At 44.0% G+C, this 18,283-nt stretch overlaps 1 protein-coding gene across 3 annotated transcripts in view; it reads right to left on the bottom strand.

Annotated features, from left to right (window-relative positions):
• The window catches only part of SASH1 (SAM and SH3 domain containing 1), a 346,563-nt gene that overhangs the window by 147,574 nt on the left and 180,706 nt on the right, over nucleotides 1–18,283 (bottom strand). For all 3 annotated transcript variants that reach the window (XM_018053320.1, XM_018053321.1, XM_018053322.1), the window contains exon 2: nucleotides 4,001–4,129. In XM_018053320.1, coding sequence (XP_017908809.1) covers nucleotides 4,001–4,129 — 129 coding nt within the window. The remainder of the gene's footprint in view (nucleotides 1–4,000; nucleotides 4,130–18,283) is intronic.

Genomic DNA, 18,283 nt, shown 5'->3' with positions numbered 1-18,283 from the left:
CTGGTTAACAATGTGTTAACAATCTGCATGGATGGAGATCTAGCATCATGAACAGGGTCCCACTTTACAGTGGTAACTTTTCCATCAGGGCTGTGCTACACCAACCACCACACAAACTTGTTTCTGCCAACATCCGAGCAGATTCAGCTTCCAAGATGCCAAGGAAGCTGACGTGGCCAGTAATGAGAGGCTACCTTGAGAGTGTCTCTCTCCTGGCCACTGTCACTTTGACAGATGTCAGACTTAGCATCACTAGAGATGAGCCCATTATGGACTTGGGAAGCTGCTGTCATTTCCAAATGCAGCTTCTTGCAGCCAAAAACACACATGGTGCTCAGGGAGGTGCCAAATGTATGGAAATACGGGCAACTTCCCTGCTGTTCAAGAGCGCTAATGTCCCGATCCCCAGCAGAGGCAAAGGCTGCGGTCCAAATACACAGTCCCTTTAGGGCCCATTTGGTGCTAAATAAAAACTCTCACGATAGTTATACATTTGAATCACAATCCCTGCTTATGCTGTTGAATTTTCACCCATCTGTCCTCTCTCTGTTACCTCCATCTAAACTAACTGGCCCCCCAAAACACTTTATCAAGTAAGTGCTTTATTCCAGTCAGGGGCCAGGTAATTAGGTCCTGGAGAAGTAGTTTGATATCCAGTCCAGAAAGTTAATTACTAACATAATTATCAAAACCTTTTATTTTTCAGGGTTAAGTCAAGCGTCTCTATGGGTAGGGTAACTTTGGGGCTTGTTTATTCTCCAGTTGGTATGTAATTACCTCTTATGGACACTGCATGTTTTGGGACTTCTTAAAGCCAAAGAAATATCTAAATATGTTCCATCTATAGAACATTTCCTCAATCCCCAAATTCACCCAGAGGATTTGAAATGAAACAAACCCGAAAGACCTGTTTAAACCATCCCCAAACTCTCCATCCTCAGGCTGTCTCTAAGAACTTTTTCTGCAGAGGACACCACAAGCTTGATGCTACTTTTTTTCCCCTAGAAAATGCTTTAGAATCCTAATGTGTTACTATTTCCTCTTAGTGCTATCGGTGGGTTATTTCTTCTCCAAGCCATCTCACTTCTGCTTTTGACAGGGCTGCTTACTAGCCCAGAAAAGAAGGATTTACACAGCAGGTCCTCAGATCCAAAGCTGCCCCAACAGCAGAGCAGGAAAGAAGTTTGCCTACTTGTCTGAAGGCAAAAATCAAAGTCTAGAAGTTACAGGTAAAATCTGATGCAATAAAGAGAGCCTTATGGACTGAAAGTTACAGCTTTTTAAGAAAATTGCTCTCCATCAGGACTCAATATGTGATGAGCTAATCACTGCAAGAGGAAGCTTTCCCCAGGTCACTAGAGTTGCAAGCATGGCCTGAATGATGACCTTAAAACACCTCTAGGGATTTCCCTGGTGGTCCAGTGGTTGAGACTCCTCACTACCAATGCAAAAGCTTTGGGTTTGATTCCTGGTCAAGGAACTAATATTTGGCATGCCATGCAGAGAAGCCAAAAGATTTTTTTTTTTAATTTTTTAAAAATGCTTTTTAAGTCTCCAGCTTATGGACTCCTGAATAATGAGAACCATGTGGCATTTAACTTGGTCTTCAGCACTTGTCTGGAATCTCATAGAAAGGGAACCTGAATATGATGACTTGGACCTTACTTTTCTCACTAACTACAGTTGAAAGGATGAGTTTCCAGCTTGGCTGGAACTGGCTCCCATCAATGTTACTCACCATCACATTTCTGCAACTCTGATGAGAACTAATTTAGCTCCTGTGGTATTTTCTCCCACACTGTCTTCTGAAGCTCTGGAACAGAGCACACCAAATGAGGCCCATCTGTCTAAATGGGAAGAAGTTATTTATCCCACCTCCAGGCAGGCTTCCTTTCCTACCAAGAAGCTGCTCTCCAAGCTTCCCAAACACTGTGGGATAATTATGGAAACTCCAACTCTTAACCGGCTAGAATTTGGGGAAGCGCAGTTGAGTGTCGTATCAAGGATCACCTGCCAGTTCACAGCCATCATTTTCTTACTTGGTGAAATGTCCTAGGAAGCCACAGAGTATCCTACCAGACTATTTTTCAACGTCAAAATTGCAACATCCAAGAACTCAGTGCGATAATTAGGTTATTGTTTGGCTACAGTCTTGCCAAAGGGAAGAGAATCAACCTTTTCCCAGCAGGTTAGCCTAGTCTTTTCCCACCCGAGAATACTTTCTTAGAAGAAAGGAAACACCTCTCTCCCACTGACACACGCCAGGGGACAAAGTTATAAGAAAGACGCCCTTAATAACAATGACGCCCCGGTGCCTGCTTGGGCCATGGTGCCAGGCTCCTGGGATGATGACTTTCTGCCCCCAACTGATGCTTCTCAGTCTCAGCTGACTCTATTATACCAACTCCCACCCATGCGGAATACTAAATCAGCGAGGAAAAAGGATCAGTAATTATTTGACAGTTATGCTATCAGAAACCTTTAGGTGGATTGAGTTAAGGAAAAAAGTGAAAGTGCGTAAGAGCACCAGCATCTTACCTACAAAGGAAGTGAATCATGTACTTGCGAAATGTAGCAGCTGCAGTGCCTAAACTGCTTGTTGGATCCCTTATCCATAGGTCTTTTGTAACATCCTTATCCAACAGGTTTTTATAATAGGTTTTTTATAAAAGGAATCAGTCATAAAATAATTATAGAAAATCACAAAATAAATAAGGATTCAATAGAATCAGTGTGCTTTTTTTTTTTTTTTAAGACAAGAGGTGTTGTTACTCGAAGAGCTTCCCAGGTGGCTAAGTGGTAAAGAATCCATGGGTTTGATCTCTGGGTCAGGAAGATCCTCTGGAGAAGGAAATGGCAATCCACTCCAGCATTCCTGCCTGGGAAATCCCATGGACAGAGGAGCCTGGAGGGCTACAGTCCATGGAGTCACAAAGAGTCAGACACAACACAGCGACTAAACAACAGCATGGAAATACTGGCAGATATATAGATTTCATGGCATGCATGCGTGCTAAGTCACGTCAGTCGTGTCTGACTCTTTGCAACCCTGTGGACCACAGCCCTCCAGGCTCCACTGTCTATGGGTTTCTCCAGGTGAGAATACTGGAGCGGGTTGCCATGCCCTCCTCCAGGGAATCTTCCCAACCCAAGAATCAAACCTGCACCCTTATGTCTCCTGCATTGGCAGGCAGGTCCTTTAACACTAGCGCCACCTGAGAAGCCCATAGATTATATGGACCTAAGGTACTGCCTGGAGAATCCCAGGGACAGGAGCCTGGTGGGCCACCGTCTATGGGGTCACACAGAGTCGGACATGACTGATGTGACTTAGCAGTAGCAGCAAGGTATTTATTTACTATTTATCACATGCAACTTCAAATTCTCCACTAACCATACACATAAAGGTCTTCACAAAACAGACAAATGAATTTCAATGCACCTGAGAGAAGGAATATAGCCATGAAAAATGGTGATGACAAAGAAGTCTTAATAATACAGAAGTATAATAAAATATTAAGCATAAAAGCAAGAATTACATTATGTAAAAATGCCCCCAACAGAGAGTTGCTGAAACTCCTATGTGGGTTATTACTAGCTGAGAAATTAGGATGGTTTCTTACTTCTTTAAACTTTATCTTGTTGAAAACAAAAAGAAGAAAACAAAGGAAGAAAGGAAAGAACTAGCCTAGACCTCCTTTTGGCTTAGAGTCAGTAAAAATGTAGTGTATATCAGTCTAGCATAAAAATATCCTTTCCTCTTGAGTTAAAATAAAAATGCGATATTTTCCTAAGTACAAAAATTTGATCACTGTTGCCCCTACTGATACTTATTGTCTGATATCCACAGAACTGGGTTAATCCTTTGGGGATCTGAATTCTTTTATCTCAAAGTAGTGCAGCAAAATGATCCACGCACAAGCGTTAGAGGGGGAGGGAGGGGACGCTGGACCAGGAGCAGACCGGCTGGGCAAGCGCATATTCCCAGGATCCCACTCACCACGTCCAGGTCCTGGGAAACCCGCCGTTTCCGCAGCTCCTCCATCCTCTCACACACGTCGGAGAAGCAGGTATTGTAGTAATCTGCATACTGCTGAGCCAGGTCATCGATGTTTCCCAGGGAGCCGTCCTGAGGGTGAGGAGAGCAGGGAACAAACAGAAAGAGAACAGAGGCGGTCAGTCCACCTGCATACGCCCTGTGTCCTCTAGTCTCCCTCTGTGCAGCCTTTATACTAATAACAGCTGGTATTTTTTAAGTGGTGGACATGTGCCACGCTGTTTTACACGCAACATCCCCTAATCCTCTGAACAGTCCTCAGACATTTTTCTCCCTGCATAGAAGAACAAACAACAGCTCAAAAGAGCTGAGCCACAGCCCAAGGGTTCCAGGGCTACCACGCAAAGAAGCCGGGTCCCCAACTCAGGATTGTCTGATGCCAAGACCATGATTTTAACTCACACTCCTGCTTGCCTCTGGCCAAGAAATCCCCAGAAATAAACACTGTCGGTGCAAAGGCTCCCTAATGCCCAATTGGCAGGCTTCCCTGGTGGCTCAGATGGTAAAGAGTCTGCCTACAATGCAGCAGACCCAGGTTCGATCCCTGCATCAGGAAGATGCCCTGGAGAAGGAAATGGCAACCCACTCCAGTATTATTGCCTGGAAATCCCATAGACAGAGGAGCCCAGCGGGCTACAGTCCATGGGGTTGCAAAGAGTCAGACATGACTAAGCGACTAAGCACATGAATCAGAACCTCCAAGGAAGCTTTTAAGGATCCACGTGCCAGGACACCCTTCCCAGGAGGAATTCTGGTGGGAAGCTGAGAATTCAGGAGCCAACAGGGAATGCTATACCTGGGACACACCTCAACCACACCTCCCATGAGATGCTCAGAAAAGTGGGAACGCTTGTTCGCTACGTCATTCAAGCACAGATGCAAGAGGACACATACACGTTCACCTAAATATATAAGGAAATACGTCTGTCTCTCCATTCAGGGAAAGGCCCAGAAGTTCTGAGGTCTGAACCCTCCAGTTCACACTCATCTCTGCTGCCACTTCCAATTCATCAGCTTAGGTATGTTTCCTAATCTCCAGCTATTTCCGCACGAGGTGTAATGAAGCAATGTGACACTCAGAGCTTGGTCCTTCACAGAGCTCTGACACACAAGTTAAGTGCTTGATTTACTTAACTAACAGTATTCACTACAAGATAACACTGCAGACTATAGTCTTCCTTTAGGGGAAGTGATTCCTAAATATACACACACAGAGTGATGCTGTGTACATTTATAGGTTATGCCATTTCTTTTATTCATTCATTCATTCATTCCGAGAAGTATCTTCCCTGTCACTTCTCACCTCTCAATGGGTTCTTTCCTTGGTATGAATAAATGATCCTACCAGAACAACCAAGGAAAACACAACTGTTAGACAACCGAAAAGACACACACACATTTTGCCTGGGACAGACCACTGGTCAGCCCATTGCACAGTTCCGTCACCTATCATGCAGCATGTGTCTAAGACTGCAGAGCACACTTACTTAGACACAGGCAGGGTTTGGGAATTAAAAGTTCTTCAAAAGCCTTTCTGCTAAAGACCGCTAAGGCTCCAGTCAGGATGCCCAGGTCAGAACAAGCAACTGCATCTATTCCACTTCCGCTTTCAACAATGTCACAGAACTGACCGAGTGGGGAAATAGAAATTGAAAGAAATGATTTTTTCTTTCTTTTTTTTTTTTAAGAAAAGATGCTTCCTTTCTTACCGATAGAATGTTCTGTATTTGAGGTAATGGCCTAGAAGTCTGCAGTACAGCATAGGGGTGCGAAGCTCTCTGTAAAAACAGTTAAGATGTTTGCACATGTCTGGACAGGTCATTCCCTCACGTTTGAGATGACAGGCTGGATGGACACAGCGGGTTGGCCATCCCTGGTCTCCCCCTTGAAAACATTCATCGTCAAATTTCCAACAGGGAAATAACACGGGATCAAAATGGAAGTCCACTGCCAGCCAAGAAGAAACGCACAGAGGAGGCCAGCCTTGAAGTCCTCGCCTTACTGCTTTCAGCAGATGTGAGGTTCCTGACAAACGGCATCATAAATCAGACTATGATCCTGAGGTTTGTCCTGACTCGTCTGAACGCAACAGTACACGCCCTATGGACCACAACGTGAAAACCTACCACCTCCTGACTGGGTTTTCTTGTCTCCTTCCCCAGTTGGCCTCATTGGCCTTGATCCAGTCACCAAAGGGACCTTGCAAAACAGAGATCAGACCAGGTCGCTCTCCCCTGAGAATGACACATGCCGCCCTCATCACCCGTTCTACAAATAAACCCCACCCTCACCAGGCCTGGCTTTCAGGCCCCTTCATCTCTGCTGCCCAACCCCAGCCTGGAGAAAGGGGCTGTGGTCTGCCACCGAGGGCCAGAGGAGCCAGAGCACGGGCAGCCCCTCTAGCAGCAGCTGCCCCCCTTTCACCACCAGGAGAAAGTACTGGAAGCAATTTTTAGGAAAGAGTGCAGGTAGAAGAGCTGCTCCCATGGGAGCATCTACTCCGGACACCAGCTACTGACAGCCAGGACTATGACTGCAAAGTGGCCAGTGAGGTAAGGGACTGGTCCACCCAAGCCCACCGCTGCCTCGGCCAGACAGAGCATCTGGACGAAGGGAACCTCTGGGCCACCTCTAACATCAGACTGTCAGACTTCTACTGACCCAGGATTATTTGCTTATACCTCAAAGACACAAAGCCCTCATTTCCCAGTTCTCTTCAAGAGCCTCAAGCATTCTTAGGTCGCTCACCCAGTACATACTGGGAAAGATCCAGCAGCCTCCTTCCGAGTGAGTGTTGGATTCACAACAATGTTACCCGAGAACCCATCCTTCTGAGTTCCTGCCCTGATCCTGCCACTCTCCATAGCCACCGGCACTCCTGGCCAACCCTGGGCTCTTTAGAATTGTCTTGGTCTCTAGCGAGTTTCTGGGGCGTCCCAGGTGGTGCTAGTGGTAAAGAACCCACCTGACAATGCAGGAGACGTAAGAGATGTGGGCTTGATCCCTGGGTTGGGAAGATCCCCTGGAGAAAGAAATGGCAACCCACTCCAGTATTCTTGCCTGGTACATCCCACGGAAGGAGGAGCCTGGTGGGCTACAGTCCGTAGAGTCACAAAGAGTCAGACTGAAGTGACTTAAACACACCACACACACACACACACACAAAAGTATGATGACATCCTCATCGTACTCATTTCTCATTTCTCATCCAGAAACTTCTGCCTTCATCCCTCCAAGAAAATAAAACATACTTGCCGCCTTTGACCACATAGAACTTCTACATCTTCTAACACCTGAGTGAACTTGTGAGGGGGTAGTTATAGCCACACACATGCCTGAGAGCTGGCTGTTCTAAATGGAAATTCATCTCTCTCTCCCCTTCTCTCCCTCTCATTCAGAGGCACTAAGAGCTGTACTCCCATCTTGATTGCTGACTTCTCAAAAGTAAGCAGCTTTCAAGTTTATAAACTGTATGGCTTATTCCAATCAACTACTGTTTTCTTGGACTCATCAAGGTCATCTGAAAAAAAAAAAAAACTGTAAAAACACTTATTTATAGAGCTTTTGTTCAAACTGCTTTCTTTCCTTTCTCTCTCCTCTCTTGTACATCCTAGAACATCTTCAAAGCCAGCTGTTCACTTCAAAAGTTCCCAAGCTGCTGGTCAAACTTTCCTTCCCACTAGTGAAAGAGTTTTCTTCCCTCTCCCTCACTTCCAATCACTCGGAAATCCCCCAAACTTTGGGGGCCAGGGAAATATCTGTTGCTTATGAGGAAGAAAGCAGCTGTTCAAGTTGACTCAGGCCAAAGACAGCAAACATCTCATACCCTGCGATGTCCACCCCTCACTTGGTGCTCAGCAGATAATAAATTAGAACAGGGTGGCACAACTGACTCTGTTTTCCCAAATCGCTTTCCAGATGTGCAGCGAGCCCCCATAATTATCACTTGCATCAGTCTTGATCCTTTGAGTGCCAAAAAAGGCAAAAGAAAACCTTTTTAAAGTGCGTATGTGTAATATTTATTTAGCTGAGTCAGATCTTAGTTGCTTCACTGGGTGTCCTCACTGTGTCATGCGGGATCTTTCATTGCAGGACATGGACTCTCTGGCTGAGATGAGGACTTAGTTGCCCGAAGGCATATGGGATGCCCACCAGAAATCGAACCTGTGTTCCCCGCATTGCAAGGCAGATTCTTAACCACTGGACCATCAGAGAAATCCCGCTCATGTGTTTTTTAAGGACGTCTTGTCTGTCATCTCCAGAATGGAATTTTTCTATCCCAATCACATGGAACCAAGGACCGACATGATGAATTTCTCTTTACTCACTCCAAATGCAGGCTTTTTCAAGACTATCTGAAGACCTTTGCATCCCTCCTATTCAACTTGTTCTTTTTTTTGTTTGTTTTAATCCTTGTTGCTTATCTATTTTATTTTTTTGTCATGCCACAAGGCATGTTGGATCTTAGCTCCCTGACCAGGGATTGAACCTGCACCCCCTGCATTGCAAGAGTGGAGTCTTAACCACTAAACTGCAAGGGAATCCCCATGTCAACTTGTTCTTACTTGAGATAGTACAAACTTGTTCAGTAAAAATATTTACTTCAATTCAAATATTTGCAACATTAGTCTGTAGGGAATTTAAATAATGCAGCTGCTGTTTCAATAGCACCACACCTATTATCTTTTGGGGGGGAATGTGAAGTTCATGCCTGATTCAACACCTCACAATGCTAATGCCAAGAGATACTGATGTCACAAAATAAACTCCTAAATATACAGTATGACTTTAAACTATAAAAATTGATATTTATTATAATAAATACAATTAGTAAAACACTGAAACAGATTTGCTTATTTTTCTTTTAAGATGCTAGAAGTTTCTGCTGTAGAGTGTATTACTTGTCTAACATGTTTCATTTCTTTTATTTCCCCTTTGGTTCAAATGCATTAGGCTGAAGCGGGCTTCCCTCGTAGCTCAGTGGTAAAGAATCTGCCCACCAGCCAATGCAGGAGGCATGACTCTCAGGTTGGCAAGATCTCCTAAAGGAGGAGGGCATAGTTACATACTCCAGTATTCTTGCCTAGAGATTCCCATGGATAGAGGAGCCCGGCGGGCTATAGTCCATGGGGTCACATAGAGTCAGACACGACTAAAGTGACTTAGTGTGCAAACAGGCTGAAGCAATACTAGCTCAAGTTTAAGAATAGAGAAAAATCTTATTTCCTCAAAATAAACTTTTTAAAGTAAGTTGTGAAATTTTGTGTCACATTATGTTTTTACAAGATTTTCCCATCTCTGTCTACAAAGAAAAGAAAAGAAAATGATACAAGCAAATTCAAGTTCTCTTTCCAATTCTTAGTACAAAACCAGGTCACAGGATTTCCCACGGGGTACAGCTTCAATCCCTGGTAGGGAAACTAAGATCACACATGCCGTGCGGTGCTGGCAAAAAGATTAAAAAATAAAAATAAAAACCAAACAAACCCAAAAAAGCAAGCACAACATTTTTCCATACGATCATCCATTTCACTTGATACGAACTTAATTTAAATCTGGGTCCTACTACCAGTGTCAGCTCAATGGGAGACAAACTTGTGTAATTTTCCCATGAAGCCATGGCACACGTTTACATGGCACCCCACTCCAGTACTCTTGCCTGGAAAATCCCCTGGACGGAGGAACCTGGTAGGCTGCAGTGCATGGGGTCGCAAGAGTCGGACACAATTGAGCGACTTCACTTTCACTTTTCACTTTCATGCATTGGAGAAGGAAATGGCAACCCACTCCAGTATTCTTGCCTGGAGAATCCCAGGGATGGCAGAGCCTGGTGGGCTGCTGTCTATGGAGTTGCACAGAGTCGGACATGACTGAAGTGACTTAGCAGCATGTTTTTTATACAAGCAACATAAAAATACAGAGATAAGGGACATTGGACTGAACCATTCAGATTGGGTGAACTTCTGTTACAATTAAGAAAAAAAGAAAAAGAGCATTGTCCTCTCGACAATTCATTCCATAGTATTTCTGAATTTTTATCCCGATGTACTTCTGTCTCTAGAAAATGTGAAACTAAAAGAATTATGAAAACTGAGGCACTTGTATCTTTATTTTTGCTGTTCTTGCTCTCCTTTCCCCAGATGTCATTTATACTTTAGACTATCTTGACAAAGCTTAAGGGGAAAAAAAGCAAAAGCAAAAAACTTTTTTGAAAACATCAGGAGGCAAGATGTACTCTGGATCGTTGTATGTAAATTACATGCAAATGAATGCAAATGAACTTGTGGTCCTGCTATTTTATCTATCTATAAAGACAGAGCCCCAAGGGAAAACTCAATGTGTTGCTCTGAATCCCCAGAGTTGAGGGGAAGAAAGGGAATAGACTCCTGGCTCATTTATTTAATGCCTCTCTATCTTTTCCGTCTGTAACAGTTAAGTACATATATGATATATGTTATGAAATTACATGTCATATTTACACTGCTCACTATCGTTTGGGGGGAGGGATAGAGATATATCCATAAGAATAAATATATCAGACCCTACAGGATAAATCTACTAAAAGAAGTCACAACAATAAAACCCGGATTTCTTGAATGACTTCAACAATGCATTCACACTCTTAATTAGTTTGTGTAAAGATTTTGAGGGGATAAACACTTCCAGCAACCTTTCAGGTGAAATTGCTATACCATAAACAAGACTTTAATTTCAGTTTCCTTGTTCAGCCTCATTGAATCTATGAGGCTGTTTGCACCAGCTCTGTCTTCCCATCCTGCTATACCATTCTGGAGAAATTCACTGAATCAGTCACGTCTGACTCTTTGCGACCCCATGGACTCCAACGTGCCAGGCTCCTCTGTCCGTGGGATTTCCCAGGCAAGAATACTGGAGTGGGTTGCCATTCCCTTCTCTAGGGACTCTTCCTGACCCAGGGATCAAACACAGGTCTCCCACATTGCAGGCAGATTCTTTACCATATGAGCCCATGAATCTATAATAACTGATCTCAGTTATTCTTCTCCAAGGTATCCCTCCCAGCATTTCTGCAGATGGTTTGAGCTGAAATGCAGTTTGTATCAGGAAAGTTTTTGACACATAAAAACCAAAAACATACACTAGAGGGACAAATTAAGTCATGCTGGTGGTGAGGAGGGCCCAGGGGACACACCCACATGGCAGGTGGCTGAAGGAGGGCTGATTTCACATCTCCCACACTCATCCTTTCAAAACACCCAGAATTTTCCAGAGCCTATGTCTAATTCTTATCTTGGCAAATATGATCCTGGTGCTCAGGGCCCCCACTATTTATGCATCAGTGGTCTCCAGCTAACATAAATCCCTTCCTGAAGAATGAACAGTCTCACAAGCTGGCGGTACTGGCCACTTCCTTCTTCCCAGCACTCTCAGCAACTGCCTCTAAAGGCAATGGTGTTCAAAGCTCTGGGGAACAAATACCTGAAAAATAAATTGGTATATGGAACCTCCTTGTTGTTGTTCAGTCACTAAGTCATATTCAACTCTTTGCAACCCCATGGATTGCAGCATGCCAGGCTTCCCTGTCCTCTACTACCTTCTGGAGTTTGCTCGTTTGTGTCTATTGAGTCGGTGATGCTATCTAACCATCTCATCCTCAAAGAACCTTCTTGACATAATGTAATTATTTAGGAATACTACTTACAACTCTAAGCACTTAATATAAATTATATCTATTAATATTTGCAACTACTCAGCATTAAAAATACACCCCAAAATAGGCATTTTAAGTTAGATAAATACAAGTGTAAACAAAAAGTTCTAAGTTCTCTCCTGTTCTCCAATGAATAAGCAACTGTAGTGGTATTCACCCTGCAGATGATGACCCATTAGGACTCAAGGCTGGATCCAAGAAGCACAACTGCTAGGAGACTGGAAGTTGATAAAATAGTCTGCCTATACAGGTTGCTGCTTGTGCCAAGTATTGAGCCTAAAGTCAACATAGGTTGGCCACGGTAGCAGATGCAGGAAGCTGGATGTGAAAGACCAAGGACAAAACGCGAGCGCATTGGAACCAGGAAGACAACTGGAATCCATACCTGCTTCCCATCAACTCTAACCTTGATGCCATAGGTGACTTACATGAGAAGCTGGAGCTCCTTGGGTGACTCAGGACCTCCAGAAGTTGAAGGAGATCTGGCAGAACCTGGACGTGCTGCGGGTCTGGGCACCGACTCATGCCAACAAGGTATATCAGTGACACCACCAGGCAGCCACCACAGTGCCCACGACCCTCCACCAACCTTCAGAATCTAAAAACTATGGCTGCTGCTGATTCACTTCTAGCTTCGGGTTGACACTGTCCTTAATAGCCACAGAATCCTCAGATATATATTTGAGACCAGCATTTGTTTAAATGACACGGCACAGCACAGAAGAGCACAGAACAGAACAGAAAGTCTTGGCAACACCCCAGGAAGAAAGGGGACTGTTTCTTGCAACATTTGTTTCAGTTATGTATCTGTTTGTACCTATACAACTGTACCTGATCACCATGTACTAATAAAATATATCTTCTAGTGATTCTCTGGCCAGAAGTTGGAAAGTCATTGGTGGAGTTTGTCTTCCAGGCTGCACCCTGGGGGTCCACTTTGGAATCTGTTCTTGAGTCCCATAGGTCTCTTCAGGACCTTCACCCTCCTCCTCAACTCACCCCTAAATCCACATATCCCTGTGGGGCCCTAAATGGGAAACCTTAAAAAAGGGCTAGCTTTATGGTTTAGAGCTAAGATGGCGCCTGGCAGAAGAGATAGGGGCGTGGTCTATGTTACAGTTTTTGATTGGCTCTCTTGATTTCCGTGCACGTGGACAGCGCGTGATCACCATAGACTCCTGTTACAATGAAGGCGCGTGAGGATTTGACCTTTAACGTGATTGGTGCAACTATGGCATATTACAATTTACCTTTAACGTGATTGGTGCAACTATGGCATATTACGATTTGACTTTTAATGTGATTGGCGCAACTATGGCATATTACGATTTGACCTTTAACGTGACTGGTGCAACTATAGAAAGTCCCTCGCAAAACCCCCTTGCTTGCCTATATAAACCAAGAGTTTGTAGCAATAAACTGGAACTGCTTAGATGTAACCCCTGTTGCCTCTGGTTGTCCCTCGCTCCCCGAGGGGCTGGGTTGGCGGACAGTAGGCTCACCTCACCTCGGGACCCCTCAGCTTTGCTGAGGGAAGTTCCACTGCCTCTCTCTTTCTGCGGAGTGCCCCCCACAATTCCCCAAAGGCCCTCCCTGCATTTTTTTTTCTTCTTGTAGTCCCTCTATGCTCCTTTGGGGGGAATAGCATCAGTGATTGAATAAGTTTAAAGCCACAACAGAAGCATTTTTTTCTTCTCCTCTTCCTCCTGCAGGCTCAACACCGCCCGCTTAACTCTAGGATATGAAAAGCTTGAGATATTTTAGCAACAATGTTATTACCAAAATCTTATGCATGAACTAGTAATTTCTAATTATCTCCTGGAAGGGATTTGAACAGCTTGGCCTAAATATGAACAAACTCAGTTTATAAGCCATAGAGAGGAATAGTTATAACAAAATGGAATGAAAAGGCCTTCTCCTGGGGAGTGTGTGTGCTGGCATCTTTGACATCATGATGATTGCCAGGTGTGATGAAGAAAGTGATCCATAAAACTATGGTCTTCAATCACCAACACCTAGTGGGGTAGTTCATTAATTCAAACTATATTTATTGAACACCTATGAAATTCCAAGTGCTGTGCTAGGTGCTAAGTATACAACATAAAATCAGGAAACATGAATGCTTATTATTACTGGACAGAGAAGCAAAGTATGGTCTTTACTTTAATGCAGTCATATAGTTAAGTCATGGAAACTTGTTGAAGGGATTTACTAAATTGTGTGCTTGCTATATGAGGTCTTTTGGGGAATTAAAAGATTTGAAAGATCCCATTTGCTGGGCTATCGGTGGCTTTAAAAAAACATTTCACAGGAACCCTCAGAACTTGAAAAATGCAGGGAAAAGACTGGAACGTTGACACTTTGCTCAACTTGACATTTTGCTCACACTTAAAACGGACATGTGGATTTAGCTGGTGACAATTTTAGACTCAACTCACCTCTCCTTTCCAAACCTGCCTGAGCTTAATCGAAAATCATAGATTGGAAAGAACAGCAGAGTGAGCCAGCTGGGTGGGAATGACGTCAGAATCTCAGAATAGATTCACAGACTTCGATGAGCATGATTCACACTTTACCCTTCCTCCGGCCACCTCTGCTCGTAACCATGGGGAAATGAGCATTTGCAGGCAGTGGAGGCATCACGATCCTACTGGGGGCAAAACTGATCTATGATATTCCTAAAAATTTGGAAAATACATTTATCTCAGAACACCCCTGAAATTTCTTTTTATAATGCTAATTAAACTTTGGATTGGGTTGGCCAAACAGTTTCAGATTTTTCCATACCACCTTATAGAAAAACCCAAACAAACTTTATGACCAACCCAATACAACATTTGAGTTTGTTTTATAAAAATGATATTCCACCCTGGCTTGAGCAGAAAGTTGGCAGGTGTGGTATACCTGGAGTCAGACATGTACCTGACTCCACCTGATTTTCAAGGACTGCTCCTGAGGACAGGACGACTGTCAAGTAAGATTCGAGGTCCTGGTGACCTGATCAAACTGAAAACATCATGCTTATCATCATTCCCTGTTATACTGCTGATCACATTCTTTCTTGGTGATGTTGCCAAAATTCTATATTTTTAAGAACTGGCAGCTAATACCTAAACAGTGCTATCAATAAAAATTCACATGGCTTACAAACCTGAGGATACCAAACACATGGCCCAGTACTAAAAAATTTTGCAGCCCTTAATTTATCTTTTGATAATTCTCAAAACTCCTCCTCCAGCTCCTTCGGCTGCTGCTGCTTAGTCGCTGAGCCGTGTCCCACTCTTTGCAATCCGTGTGCTGTGGCCTGGCAGGCTCCTGTGTTCATGGGATTCTCCAGGCAAGAAAACTGGAATGGGTTGCCATTTCCCTCTCCAGGGAATCTTCCCAACCCAGGGATCGAACCTGGGTTTCCGGCACTGTAAGTGGATTCTTTACCTTCTGAGTCACCAGGGAAGCCCTCCACCTCCTTAGCAAATGCCTCTGTCTATTCTTCCTTGATATTCAATTCAAACTCCCCACCCCCACAAAACTTTCATTCTGGATTCCAGTAGTGCAGAGATCAGCATCAGGCTGTTTCATCCATGCCAAGACTCTCAGGGTCATTCATTCATCCCCAAAGTTAAGAGGTCACTAGGTTTTACAATGTGTCATAAATAAGTGCTAATATAATATTTCTTCTCCACTATCTCTCAGTCTCAAATATCTCAAAATGTTTCTCCATCCTAATCTTATCAGAGTTTCAAGCCCTCAACCAAGGTTCTCAGCCATCTAGCCACTCTCCAATCCCATGTCATTTACAACCCGCTCTATACCCCCTACCCACTGTAACTTTCAAAATATAAATCTTGAAAACTATAAATGTCTCGCAGTGAAGATCTGACAAAGTCAGTCCATTGCTAACAAAACAAAAGCCTTTTTATCTGTACTCTGCCTTTGTAGACCCCCACCCGTGGCTCCACCCGTGGTCCCATCCATGGACCAGTTTTGGCCACATCAAACTACAACCAGCTCTACATCATCCCTGCTATTAGCTCACAGTATTTCTTCTGCCTAGAAGGCCCTTCTTTTACTTCACTGACCCTCTAGGCAGCAGCCCATCCTTCACAACAGCCCTGACTTTCCCACTGCATCAGCGTAAATCATACCCTCCCCACACGAATGGAACAATCCGAGGTCTGCGATTTGCTTTAAAGTCATGGGAGAAGGAGAGGGGAGTGGGAGCAGGTGCAGACAAAACAAGGTTGGCCACGGCTGATAACTGTAGTGCTGCCATATGGGTATTTTTTAAAATATTCTCTCCACTTTGATAGTTGAAATTTTCCATTTAAGACTTTTTTTTAAAAAAGGGACTCTTACTTATTTACATGGTGATTGTCCCCAGGAAAACTTTAAAGTCCGTGAAAGCTGAATCTGGGTCTTATTTTTGCAACCTTGGCCCGTAACAACCAGGACAACACCTGACACTTACCAATTACATGAGAAATACCTATCAAGTATATGAATAAATGAAAAAGGGAGTGAAAGTGAAAGTCGCTCAGTCCTGTCTGACTCTTTAAGACCCCATAGACTATACAGTCCATGGAATTCTCCAGGCCAGAATACTGGAGTGGGTAGCCTTTCCCTTCCCCAAGGGATCTTCCCAACTCAGGGATCGAACCCAGGTCTCTTGCATTGCAAGCAGATTCTTTACCAGCTGAGACACAAGGGAAGCCCAATAATATAGGAGTGGGTAGCCTATCCCTTCTCCAGGGGATCTTCCCAACCCAGGAATTGAACCAGGGTCTCCCGCCTTGCAGGTGGATTCTTTACCAACTGAGCTTTCAAAGGGAAGCTCCCTATTGAAAGAGGAAAGGAAGGAAACAACGGAAATCAGTAAAATGATCTCTCCCTTTCCTGAGGGTGTCAGGTAACATTCAGTCGATAACATCCTGTCCACTACACTGGCATTTTCACATATAATGGTGAGCTTTCACAGGCTCAGCCTCCCTGTCCCCACCAACCTACAATAGCAATTCGGTTTAGTGAGCAAAACATTCAAACAGGACAGAAATCGTTAGAAACAATGACAAATGACCTGGGTGAGAGGGTGGGTCACCTCCATATGAACACGCTCCGTTTCATGAGCACGGTCATCAGTCCCATTAGTTCCTTAAGTCCAACAAAGTTAGCCTTAGGTACCCAACTAACACAATCAGCTACATAGTACTGTATTGTAATAAGTTTATAATGCTTCTCACACAAATAAGACATTTTAAAAATGCACACAAAAATAAAGAAAACATTTTTAATCGTACAGTACCTTGAAAAGTACAGCAGCACCGACCATATCGCCACTGCTTCTACTCTTGCTTCCTGGCATGCTGGGCTTGAAATAAAGACACTGTACCCCTGTACTCTACACAGTACTGTATAGTCAAGTACACAAAAGCACAACCAGTCACAGAGGATGCACGCACGTGACAATGTACACCTGATACGTGAACTAACTACCGAGACTGCACACGCAAATGCACGTTCACGTCTCTGAACATTCACCACTTGGAGGTTCGTATGCAGGGACTTGCTGCAATTCCTCTGAGCGGGAGACCCTTAACCTGTCCCCAGAGGAAACGCTACAGGGGGTGACTGACAGGTCAGTGCAGAGATGAGACAGGACAGGGGCCAAGAGACAGAAGGGAACCCAGTTTTCAAGATTCTTCATGTATAAGAATTAATGATGCCTAATAATCTCCACTTATTGCTGATAATTTTCAATACATTGAGGGTCATAGATCTGGGTGGAAACCAATGGAAATTACTCATACTTAAAAGACAGACGATAAAGTTTCTTGGTGTAGTACCCTGAAGGTCTAAAGATTAAAGTCTCACATTCTTCTCATATCTTGACAGAAAAAGCAATTATGTGTTTGGAAACAAAGAGAGTGCCTTATATAAAAAGGCACAAAACACACCCGGAACTTGTCTGGCTGAAATCTTCCACAGTCAGCTCCCAGTCAAAGAAGCCAGGAGGAAAACACACCTGGAATGCAACTGGCCCGGGTGTTGTAAGAAAGCAAATACCAGAGCAATGTTGTAGCCACTGAAACAGGCACGTACCCTTTACAGGACTGAGTCATCATGAGCTGAAGATATAATTGTTTGCTCCTATTTACTGGAGACTATTTTAGGGCCCTTTGCTCATTTGACACTCACTGGGTGGTTTCTTTCCAAAGTCAGGGAGAAACCAGTTCACTCCCTACCCTGGAAAAGCTCCCAGTGGTCCCCGAACTTCACTACACACCCAGCCCCCTCTAAGCACACTTCATGACTTAGTTTCTGCTATTTGCTCTTCTGACCAGTTCTTTATCTTCAGGACACTCACAATGGCCATCAGGGCACTAAGGGCTTCATTGAGGCCACCTTGGGAATGTGGGCTAAAAGGAGAAAAATCTGGCTCCATCCTATACCACACTGTGATCTGTCACGTACAGGTAAAATTGGATTTAAAGAACGTCAGCCTCACAAAATTATCCCCCTTGTTTCATGCACATGCGTGA

This window comes from Capra hircus, chromosome 9 (assembly GCF_001704415.2).
Source record: "Capra hircus breed San Clemente chromosome 9, ASM170441v1, whole genome shotgun sequence".
NCBI classification, from domain to species: Eukaryota; Metazoa; Chordata; class Mammalia; order Artiodactyla; family Bovidae; genus Capra; species Capra hircus.
Note: the sequence above shows the minus strand (reverse complement) of the source record. Positions and strands in the feature narration are given on the sequence as shown.